The following is a 12293-nucleotide window of genomic DNA, read 5'->3' on the forward strand; positions in this document are numbered from 1 at the left end:
AACTAGGAGTCCTCTGGTCCTGTCTGGGGAAGTCTGGGTGGGGGCCAGAGCTCCTTGCTGGATTTCAGAGGCTTGGTATTAGCTGTTTGCCCTAACTAGGAAGGCGTCTCACTGCTGCCTCACCTCATACACAGCCATTGGGCACTGGGAACCCCAAAGTTGAGCCTGGCTTGGCTTAGCCTGCCTGCTCTGTGGGCCCCAGGGAAGAGTCAAGGCTCTGCAGCAAGGGGGCCCTGTGGCTTCAGCTGAAGGTCCATCCCCAAGGTGAGGTGGGGATTAACGCCCCTTACCCATCCTGCTCTCCCTGGGTTTTCAGGCCTATGCCTGAGACAGAAGAGGGGACTGGAGCCAAGTCTCTTGGCCTTTCTTCTACCTCCATCTCCTCAGGGGCACCTGCAAGGCATGGACTGGCCCCCTGAGACCTGGGCCCAAAACCGTTTTCTTCCTGGGGACTGGAGCAGTCCATGGCTTCATGGGCTGGAGCAGCTGGTAGGGCAGATGCTCGGAATGGTGGGATCTCCCTTACTCTATACTTGTGACTACTGAGGCGTGGTAGGGGCCCATCAGATAGTGATTCTTCTCGGCCCATAAACGGACAAGCCTCTTGATCCAAGAACTCTGGTGAACTAGGCAAAGAACGCCACCGGCGAAGAGGTGGGGCGAGGGGCTCCTGCCAATCAGCCATGGGCATAGTTCCAGGCCCTGGTGCATCCAGGTCAAATACCAGGGAGATGACAGACTTGCTGGGCAGGTCAAAGAACTTGACCTTGCCACCTTTGAGGTCCTGGCGAGCACTGAAAGGGTTGATTTTGGGGGCTCGGGCAGCATCACCTCGTTGTGGCTGGTAGTAGGGATCCAAGACATTCACTGTACGTGGGGGCTTACTGGAGAAGATGTCTGACTGGCTTCGAGACAGCCAGATAGTACGTCTTGGGCGTGGGGACTTGGGAGGGATCTTGTCATCCAGTAAGCTCAGTCGCTTCACCCCAGGTCCTTTCTCCAGGAATCCTGAAGAATAGTGAGTCAAGTCAGGGTTACTCTCACTAGTCATAAAAAATAGAAGCAGCACTTCATACCACAAAGTGTCACCACTCAGGAAAGCAAAGTAGGTTCTGTTGTCCCCATTGCACCAATGAGAAAACAGACTCAGAAGGGAGGCAATATGCCAGCCCACAGCTCCAGGACTTTTTCAGTCATCCCCTGCTCCTTTGCCTTTCTTCTGGACATGGGATCCTGTAATCACAGCCCTAGAGGGAAATCTCCCTCCCCCCACCATCCTAATATCCTCCCTTGGGGTCAGGTTGGACACTCTGGTTTAATCTCTTACCTTTGGCTGTGGACTGCAGCTTCCTGTCCCTCTCCAGCTCCTCCTCCTGTAGGCGGCTCAGAATTTCCTCCAAGATCTTCCCAATCTCCACAAAGGATGGGCGCAGTTTGGGGTCCATCTGTAGTCATCCACACCAGCCATTAGCCCTGCCCTCCCATCTTCCATCCCAAGGATGGCATTTGAGTCAGTCTGGCATCTTTTAAGATTCAGATGTGCATCTAAGAGATCTTTTCTGAAGGCCCCAGACCACAAGAGTGAGTCCCAAAATTAAGGTCAGGGAAGATGGTATTGTCTAATACCCTCCCCTATCTCAGCAGCCTTTCTGTATATATCTTATCCCCTTGTTTGGCAGAGAACCCTCCAAAAGTGTATGTTCACATTGGTTGGTTCTATTCTTTGTTGAGTTCTGCAGCTAACATGTTTCTGGAAGCTACCTGGACAAGGCCCAGCTACCCCCTTAGTCATAACAGGTAGGTCCAACCCCAGAGCTATATAAAATAAAGGCTAACAAGAGCTTTTCTCACGGGTCTTGGACCAGCTGGACACACAGTCCAACTAAAACTGGACTGGAGCTCCATCAATATCTAAGGCAAGGGATGGTAGGTCTATACTACAAGCTGAGGACAGGATAATACAAAGCAATTCTCCTTTCCTTGGTCCAAGGCTCTGGACCAGAGTCTGGCAGGACTAAAGGAGGGAATGTGGGCACTGTCACTCATCAGTGAAAAACAGGTCCCTGTGAGGCTAATTAGCAGCCTCTCCCTAAAGTCCCAACCAGGTGAACAGGGTTCAGCCAGCCCCAACCAAAGCCAGGAGGAAAAAGATACTCACATTACAACAGTTGAAGGTGAGCTGCAGAAAGTCTGGGGGACAGTCTCCCACCATGTGCTGGAAAGCGTCATAGTCCAGCCCGAAATTCTGTGGATGGGTATGGTGGGGAAGGACCAGGGGACATTGGTAGCCAGGTCATTAATCCCTCCACCCATCCTGGCCTGCTCAGGAGAGTCTGGGAACTGCCCCAGAGAAGTAACCACAGACTAAGTTCCAGCAACTCCACCCAAGAAAAAAACAATTCCATGGCCTCAAAAGCAGCCCCATCCCAGTGGCACTGATCCCCATCCTGGAGCTCACCTCTGTTCGGGGAAGATAGTCTGGATCAGCCTGTATGCGGGCGATGATCTCACAGAGGATGATACCATAAGAGAACACGTCCGCCTGGTGGGAAGTGAGATCTCAGTTTCCCTCTCAATGGGGTGAGAGGTGGGGTTTCTGCCCCTTATGTCCACTAGCCCAGGCCTGGGCCCTATTGTCCATATTTCATTCAATTCATTCACTAGGCAGCTGACAGGTACCAGCCCCGTTTCTGGCACGAAGGATGTAGATCCTCACCCCATACATGAAGTGTGACTCAGGACACTTTCTGCTAAGAATGGATTCTACAGAGAACCAGACCTTGGGGTCCCCAGACTCACCTTTTCATTGTAGGGCTCATCTCGGAGAACCTCGGGTGCCATCCAGAAGGGTGAGCCCACCACAGCCAGCTTCTCACTCCCCATGCTGTGGGGTGAGATTACATGGAAAATGAGCTTGCTGCTGGCAGGTGCAATGAGGTATCTGACCACTGGGAATTCCTCTCCCCCAAGGATGGGCACACACTAGAATTGACTGAATTTAGGGAGCTGAGGTTGGGCTGTGACCAAGTCCTGGCTGCTGAGGAGGAAGCTGGACTCTTCCCTTTGCCTCAGTCCCTTCTGTGACCCCAGCACCCATTAAGGCTACCCACCTGACATCAGGGATCTTCTCAGCCAGGCCAAAGTCACCTACCACTGCAGAGTAACCATTCTCATCCCTCTTTATCAGGCAGTTCTAGGGTTCCCAAAAAAGAAGACAATGTGGCTCAGAAGTGGGACCAGCCAGCCATAGACTTTACCACCACCCCTCCCTGCCACAGGGCACCTTGTCCTCTGCTCCTTGGTGAAACCACACTCTTGGGCTGACCCCCGTGGTCAGACTTGAGGGCTCTGATAGCCATGTGAGATAAGTTAGGCCTGGATCTTTGGTGGCTGCCCTAGGATTATATCATGCTCCAAACAAATATTTATCTTACTTTCTATGTGCTAGGCATGGTTCTAAGTGTCAGAGATACCTCAATGAACAGATGAACAGAAACCCTTGTCCTCTTGGAGCTTACAATCTAGTGGAGGAAGACAGGCTATCATCAGGCCCCTGGCCTCCCTTCATCCTTCCCTCAGAACATAGAGACCCAAGGCCATGTCTGATCTTGCCAAGTAATGTAAGCACAGGACAAGTGCCCAAGCCTACACCAACTTTCACCGCCCACAAGATTACAACCAACCTCTTCTCTGGCGTTAAAATTCCATGATCTCTGGGACTTCCCTGGTGGCGCAGTGGTTAAGAATCTGGCTGCCAATGCAGGGGACACAGGTTCGATCCCTGGTCCGGGAAGATCCCAAATGCCGTGGAGCAACTAAGCCTGTGAGCCACAACTACTGAGCCCACGTGCTGCAACTACTGAAGCCCACGCACCTAGAGCCCGTGCTCCGCAACAAGAGAAGCCACCGCAATGAGAAGCCCGTGCACCACAACGAAGAGTAGCCCCTGCTCACCGCAACTAGAGAAAGCCCGTGCACAGCAATGAAGACCCAACGCAGCCAAAGAAAAAAATTCCATGATCTGGCTCTAACCAACCAGCTACCAACCTCCCCGTACCTTGCTGCCCCTATGTACACATCTTCATCCAAACTTGTAACAGACAAGCTTGATGTGGGAAGCCTGAACAGCCCCTTCAAACCTTTGCCTTTGCTTATACTGTTCCCTTCCATTTGGAATGTTCTTCCAATTCTTTTCACCTCAGAAAATTTTGTGTGTTTTAAGACAAGCTTACCTTTCCAGTCCTGACCTCTCCAGCTCTTACCTTCATCTCTCTCTCATCTCAACTCCTTTAACCCCTCTGTGTCACTCCCTCTTACAGCCTAGCAGAGGCCATCAGCTCCTCAGGAGCAAGTTCAGGTTTGGGCCTTCCTTCCTCACAGTATTCAATTCATGAGAGAGGCTCAGGACAAGCTCATTGAACAAATGCTGCTGTCTCCAGAGAAAGGATGACCCAAGTGACTTGAAAATAAACATAAAGCAGCAACAAACTCTCCCTAAATAGCTGCGTTCAAAATGGCACTACACCACTCTGGCTCAGGAGGCAACTCACTCCGCCCACCTTCCTCCAGAGGCAGCAGGGAGCAGGGATCCTTGGCTCCCAGGGACATTTCTGGGGCCAGCAAGGCCCTATATCACCAAACCAGCCCTCCCTCTTCCTTGCCTTGGCGTCCAGTTGCCAAGGCATTGCCAAGTCACCTGCTTACTCCACATCAGGTACAAATTAGTCCCTTACTCTGGCTTTGAAGTGATCACACTATTCTCTCTTTCCCTGAGTTGGAAGGGAAATGTGATTTCATGTAATGTGATTTCATTACATCCTCTCCTACCCTTGATTCCTGGCAGACATAAGTGTCTATGGCTTCTAAGCAGGACCGTCCTTGTGCTTGTCCTGGCTTTGGCCCTCCCATCAGTCCACTGGCTCAGCACTCCGCCACCCCTACCCCAGCTCCCTGACTTTACTGTCTGTGAGAAGACGGGCTCTAGGCCAGCTTGTCTATTAGACAGCCAAAGCCTAGGCTATTGGGCACTGGCTTGTGAGGCAGTGGCACCTCAGATCTGTCACTTGTTTTTTTCCCCTCCTCCTCCTCTTTCACCAGCAACTCAGGTTCCTGTCTCCAAGGCTCAGTCTGAAGTCCTATTTACTATTTGCTTTATAGCCCTCAGAAACAACCCTGTTAAATTCAGCTTAGATTCAGCAAGTAAGGAACAGAACAGGACCACAGTATACTGCCCTTGTCAAAGCTGTTCAGTTTCTGCCCCATCTTCACATTCATGGAGACCTCTTGTTCACTCATTGTAAACCACCCATCCAGAAGGAAGTGACTTCATAGTAGCTTCTCTGAGCAGCTAAGAAATGACTACGGCAGGGATGATCAGGGCCCTACAACATGGGGCAAGCCTGCCTAGCCCGGTCTGCCTCTGGTCTGGAGTGTGACCACTGCCTCTCTTAAAGCTTCTCCACAGCCAATAGCTGGGCATTAGAGCCAAAGACAGAGATGGGATAATGAAAACCAAAAGAGCAAACTTTAGGAGTCTGTATCTGAGGCAAGAAGGAAAATGGAGAGCAACTCTGACCAGGATTAGTTCCTATAGGGTTTTTCAATAAACCCCTGAGCCTGCCCTTAGTGGGGTCTAGGCTAGTGAAGTTTGGCTGGCAACACTTGCTGTTTTTAGTTCCTTATCTCCCATTCCTTCCTCACTGGCTTCTGCTGGAAGTGTTCTCACTGAGGATCCCCATGAGTTCTGTGGCATTAAGCTCAGTAGACAAAATCAGTCCTTATATTACTTGATCTTGCTGCTGTTGACATTGCTGATTATTTTCTTCAGCATTTTTACATATGATTCAAGAATCATATTAGAACTGGGCATGCAGAGACTAAGCCGTTGCGGTCCTGGAGCTAACAGACTAGCCATTAGAGGCTAGTTACAGGCTATTCTTGTTCCTTTTGATTCTTCTTTCCTGGCTTCTGTGACACTATGGATTTCCTTCTCCATCTTTACACACTCCAATGCAGGCCCTAACCCACGAGGATGATGGTCTCAGGGTTCTGTCTTGGGCCTACAGCTTGTGCTCTATTGTGGAGGCTATTCCACATTTCTTTTCTAATTACCACCTCTGTGCTGATGACTCCCAAATGTATATCCTCAGCACTGACCTTTATCCTCAAGCTTCAACTTTGCACATCTCATCTATTTCTGGACATCTCCTCCTGGATTATTCACACTGAACTCCACACATGCAAACCTGAACTCATCTTTTTTCCTCCAAAACTAAAACTCTACCTATATTTTTATGTCAGCTGGCACTGCCATTTTCCACCCAGTTTGCTAAGCTAGAAACTTGAGATTCAGCCTAGACTTTTTACTCTTACTCCAAGTAATTTTAGCTTCTAAATGTTTTTCAAATTGGTCCCTCCCTCTTCATCCCCACTACTATTACCCTAGTTCACATCCTCCCCTGAATATTGCAATATTCCAACTGGTCTCTGTGGCTTGGGCCAGGCTTGATCTCCATAATCCACCTTCCTCATTTCTGCCAGTATGATCTCTGTAAAATGCAAATCTGTGTTACTCCCCTACTTAAAAGCTGGCAATGACATATTGTATGATTCCATTATATGAAATGTCCAGAATAAGCAAATCCATAGAAACTGATAAAAGATTAGTGATTGCCAAATGCTGAAGGGAGAGGAGAACAGGGCATGGGGTTTTCCTTTTGGAGTGATGAGAAGTTTTGAAATTAGATAGTGGTGATTACTGAATATACTAAAAACTACTGAAATGTATACTTTGCAAGGGTGAATTTTATTTTATGTGAGTAATATCTCAAAAAAGCTGTTACTTTAAAAAAGCCACAATGGTTCTTCATTTCCTATCTAGAAGATAAAATCCAATTAGATAGTATATGATCAGACTCCTCTCTTTTCAATTCTTATCCCCTACCACTTCAGCTTCACAGTCTGCACATCAGACCATTTATGCCTCTATGCCTTTGTTTATGCAGTCTGGTCTGGTCTGGAATATAACCCCACTCCACACACACAATACTTACTAAGCAGAATTCAATTTTCAAGATTCAGCTCAGGTATCACCTTCTCCAAGAAGTCTTCTCTGTACCCTCAGCTTGGGTTAAATATCCTTTTTCAAAGCACCCTATGCTTCTCCTCTCTCTAACCTTAGCATTTGAGATATTATAATGAAAGTATCTGTTTCTATAGTCCCCTCCTATAGCTATAGACTGTAAGCTATAGACTGTAAGCTTTAGCAAAACAGGGATGTCTTAAGAGGGAAGTGGCCTAGAGGAAGTGGCCTAGAGAATACTTCCTAGCCCCTTGGGCAAGGGAAAGATTGTCTACTTCTGTCTGTGTGGTACCTTACGAATTATAAAACATTTTTCGTAAACATAATCCAAGTGATTCAAACAACATTGTCAGGTGGGCAGGTCTGAGATTTTTACATTTAAGATGAGAAAAGTGTAGCTTACAACTCTAAGTGGTAAAGACGCAGGTCTCCTGACTCTAAAGGGATCCCTCCTAATGATTTCGGCCTCTCCAGAGGAACTGCCTAAAAAGCTTTCCACTAGAGACAGCAAGGCCATGGCAGGAACAATGTAGTCTTAAGATAGCAAAAGGGGCCAGGGCCCATGGAGAAGGCAGCACTGTTTCTGCAGGCAATACAATAAGACCCCTTCATCTGGGATGCTAGCCCCTACCTCCAACGTTGGTTAATCCAAGGGCACCTAGTGTAATGCTTGCATTTCTCACCCAACTTGGACATGGCCCCAGTACAGACTATTTAACTACAGAGTACAAAATATGAAGCTCAGACCACTGTGGGGTTCTGAAGAAGCCAGACGAATTTTCAGGCTGTGTGGGATACAAAGTCCACTAAATAGAGGATGAAGAATGCTTAATTCAAAAGTATGCCTGGAATAAGCAGCAGACATAAGAAAGGCCCATTCAGACTTCCGTGAGGTGACAGGTGACCTTTTCAGGTTCAAAGAGGAGCCCAGGCACTGCTGCTGCCTGGCTCCCGTTCTTCTTTGTCCTACTCCTATTATAATACATCACACCGTAGCAGAGAGACTTACATGTTTGCCTCGTCAAGGGCAGGGAATGATCCCATTCATCTCTGTATCTCTAACCTAGCACAGACACACAAAAAGAACTTAGCAAAAGTTTGTTATATGAAAGCCTGGATAGATGACTGAAGCTTCTCTCAAAAGCAGGTGAAAAAGGGCTTCCCTGGTGGCGCAGTGGTTGGGAGTCCGCCTGCCGATGCAGGGGACACAGGTTCGTGCCCTGGTCTGGGAAGATCCCACATGCCGCGGAGCGGCTGGGCCCGTGAGCCATGGCCGCTGGGCCTGCGCGTCCGGAGCCTGTGCTCCACAATGGGAGAGGCCACAACAGTGAGAGGCCCGCGTACCGCAAAAAAAAAAAAAAAAAAAAAAGCAGGTGAAAAGGCATACACTAATCATACACTCAACTCTCCATAATGGGGGCTGAGCTGACAAGAGACTCAAAAGGTGTCCATGAATGCATTTCTGGAAGCCAACACAAATCCTTCAGAACTGGGCCAGAGTAGACACCTAAGAGTAGATCCTGAGGTCTCCTAGAACAGCTGCACAGTCAGTATTGGCACTGAATAAAACCACCTGAGCGGAGAAATGCCAAGTCCATTTGTGAGTGTTAGCTCTAAGCTAAAGCTATTTCTATAACAACAAAAAAAAAGGCTTTCCATGTGCCAACAACTCTCTCCACTTACCCCCAACAAATTCACTCCATAAACCCTCTTAGAAAGAAAGTACTGATTCTACATCTCAAGAAGGGTTAAAAGTTTCTTTTCATACCACAGGGAGATCAGAGACTGAATTGCCCTCCTAAATGTCCCAGAGATGGCGGCAGTCCAAGTCTCAAAAGATTATCTGGTTTGCTGTAATGTGTCCCATCCCTTCCCTTCCCCTCCATCCCACCATGTGATCCCCTCTCTTTTCTATAATTCTTGGGAAATAATCTACTCACATATCTGTCTCTCCAACTTGACTAAGAGCCCATGGATGGTACAGATTGCATTCTAGTAATTTCTATGTCCTCTAGTAGCACAGTATAAATGGTTCCCAAAGGCTGTTGATGGTTTTCTTCATAAAAAAATGACTACTTGGGCTTCCCTGGTGGTGTAGTGGTTGAGAATCTGCCTGCTAATGCAGGGGACATGGGTTCGAGCCCTGGTCTGGGAAGATCCCACATGCCGCGGAGCAACTAGGCCCGTGAGCCACAACTACTGAGCCTGCGCGTCTGGAGCCTGTGCTCCGCAACAAGAGAGGCCGCGATAGTGAGAGGCCCGCGCACCGCGATGAAGAGTGGCCCCCGCTTGCCACAACTAGAGAAAGCCCTCGCACAGAAATGAAGACCCAACACAGCCAAAAATAAATAAATAAATAAATAAATAAATTTTAAAAAATGACTACAGGGTTCCCTAATAAACACTCTCTACCTCCCCCCAGCATTCAACTTTGTTTCTAATTCACGCTCTCTTCAGTCTCTGAAAATTGGCATTTTCTGTTCCTAGTTGTGGGGTATAGCCTAAGACCACAGCTAGATAGGCTTTTCACTCTAGTGGAATGGCCAGAGTGGATTCTTTGGAGTTAAAAAAAAAAACAAAAAAAACAAACCATTCCCACCCCCCAAAAAACCCAAAACAAACAAACGAACGAACTAACAAAAATCCAGCAACCAAGAAGAGCGGTATAATTCACACTCCTAGGGGAAATCCAAAAAGACTAGTGGTGCTTGCCTGATCCTGGGCAGTAACAGTATTAAGCAGAAAGAAACTGCTCTCCCAGCTGCCCCTAAGAGTCAAGGCTCACGTACAGTTGTACCAGCCACTCCTAGCCTGTGTGTGGCTGTTGCCACTTCTTGATGGAGCTCAAGAACGGAATGTTTTTAAAGCCACACTGCATCCCACTTGCTTCTAAGTAAATCATCAGCATCGCAATAATTACAAAATTAGACAGAACAGCTATATCCGACAGACTCTTCACTCTTGAAAACAGTATTGCAGTAACTACTGATGTGTGAATCCTACAAAGGCAATACTGCTTTCAATAGGCACTCTGATTGGAAACCAGTGATCCTCTTTGCCGCTACCATAGGCTCAGGATCATTTGGAAAAAGGCATGTGCTTCTCTCTATCCCGGTTTACCTACCTGGAACACGCTCCTACTACTTTAAATCCTTCCTGTTAGCTCTGGCCTGAAAAGTCCGGACTGATCACTCCTATGAGGTCAATAGACTGGGGACACTAAGGACCCAAGAGCACTGAGGTCATTTAAGGAGGTGGGAAAAAACTGGGTGTGGGACTCAAAGTCTCAGTTCCCAAGCAGATGTTTTGGCCTCTGTGCCATCATGCACATTTTCTAAAAGAGGGCCAGGAAGCCCCTACTCTGACAGGCTCTATATGTTAGGTGCTAGGAATAAAAAGGTGAATATGAGCAGCACTTGAGAAACTCATGTGTTGGTGGGAGACACGGACACAATAGAACCATCAAATAATAGGAAAGGGCTTCCCTGGTGGCGCAGTGGTTGAGAGTCCACCTGCCGATGTAGGGGACGCGGGTTCGTGCCCCAGTCCGGGAAGATCCCACATGCCGCGGAGCGGCTGGGCCCGTGAGCCATGGCTGCTGAGCCTGCGCGTCCGGAGCCTGTGCTCCGCAACGGGAGAGGCCACAACAGTGAGAGGCCCGCATACCGCAAAAAATAATAATAATAATAATAATAATAATAATAGGAAGTGTACACGCTAAAATATAAGTAAACCTTTTATTGTCCTTAAAGAAATCAAACTCAGACCCAAGGTTGACAATAAGGAGATAATTTGGAAATTTCAAAGCCCTATTCTGTCCCTTTAGACTTCTCCCTTGGGCTTCTCATTCTTATGATCTCTGTCACCATCACACAGGTCTCCTGGATGGGGCTGCTCTGGTCTAGGTGGGGACACACAACCTTCTCCTTAATCTCTGCAACACTATGAAGATAAAACATTTGGACAAAACTTTACCAAAAGCTCAGAGATGATAAAAAGGGCAATGAAGTTTTTCTTCAACTTGAGATTCCCTAGAGTGTACTTCCCAGCCTATCCCCAGGTTGCAGTCATTTGTTCTCACCACCCCCTAAAGTTCAGACCCAAGAAAGTACAGCCCAGCGAGTTCTTTCTCCTAAATTCCTAGTTTCTCATCTCAAGCCAACTGACATGGGAATACCCACTCCCTATTAGGAAAACCAAAGGATAGTGGTCTTACCCTATAGTTCCAAAAAGGTTAGTCATTTTTACAATACATACTCTATGACAATCCCAGACAGAATCACACTTGGACACTAGCACAATGGGACAAAGTGTTTTGGGGGCACTGAAGAGAATATGGTGAGTTCTTAGGAACTCATTGGTAGTGGAGGACTTTCCTCCAGAAAGCCTAGCTACCCTAGCCTAGTGATCTTTCTTTTGACTGAAAACCTACAGTCTATAGCTAAACACTCAATTATAAAATGCTATGAACTATTTTTCAGTTATTTCCCAACAAGACTACCTCTGGTCAGAAATTATCTTTTTCAAATATCCCTTCATTCATGGTACCAGGCACCGGAGACACTCATGTAGGTGTACAGGAAATATCTGTGTGACTAACAGATAACTTGTCATGGCCTCCCTCCACCTTAGAAGAAATGATGCTCTCTGAGTAGGAAGCAACAATTTGATTTTTTTTAATTTTAATTTTATTTATTTATTTATTTTTGGCTGCGTTGGGTCTTCGTTGCTGCATGCAGGCTTTCTCTAGCTGCAATGAGCTGGGGCTACTCTTCGTTGTGGTGCATGGGCTTCTCACTGTGGTGGCTTCTCTTGTTGCAGAGCATGGGCTCTAGGCACGCAGGCTTCAGCAGTTGTGGCACAGGGCTCAGTAGTTGTGGCTCACGGGCTTAGTTGCTCTGTGGCATGTGGGATCTTTCTGGACCAGGGCTTGAACCTGTGTCCCCTGCCTTGGCAGGCGGATTCTTAACCACTGTGCCACCAGGGAAGCCCCAGCAATTTGATTTTGGTTGCATGTCTAAGGTGATAGTATACTACCAACTTAAGGCAGTATCTAAGTTGATACAACCCCACCCATTTGCCTGGAACAAGTGCAGTTTTCTAAGTTTTGAGTTTCTAAAACGTTCAAAGGAAGAAGAAAAGTCTGATGAAAGGAAATGATAACCACCTTCCAGGTCCCAGCTGTCCAACTGTCCAGTCCTTGCTTATACCA

At 47.5% G+C, this 12293-nt stretch overlaps 1 protein-coding gene across 1 annotated transcript in view; it reads right to left on the bottom strand.

Annotated features, from left to right (window-relative positions):
• Positions 1–286: 286 nt before the first annotated feature.
• Positions 287–12293, bottom strand: part of TESK2 (testis associated actin remodelling kinase 2) — a gene marked incomplete at both ends in the record, with an annotated part of 103879 nt that continues 91872 nt past the window's right edge. Inside the window, 6 exons of the mRNA XM_079698581.1 lie at positions 287–1008; positions 1328–1445; positions 2159–2245; positions 2459–2542; positions 2800–2884; positions 3111–3193. Of these exons, the coding sequence (XP_079554707.1) occupies positions 287–1008; positions 1328–1445; positions 2159–2245; positions 2459–2542; positions 2800–2884; positions 3111–3193 (1179 nt within the window). The remainder of the gene's footprint in view (positions 1009–1327; positions 1446–2158; positions 2246–2458; positions 2543–2799; positions 2885–3110; positions 3194–12293) is intronic.

The sequence above is a fragment of the Hyperoodon ampullatus genome (assembly GCF_949752795.1).
Source record: "Hyperoodon ampullatus genome assembly, chromosome: 2".
In the NCBI taxonomy this organism is placed as follows: Eukaryota; Metazoa; Chordata; class Mammalia; order Artiodactyla; family Ziphiidae; genus Hyperoodon; species Hyperoodon ampullatus.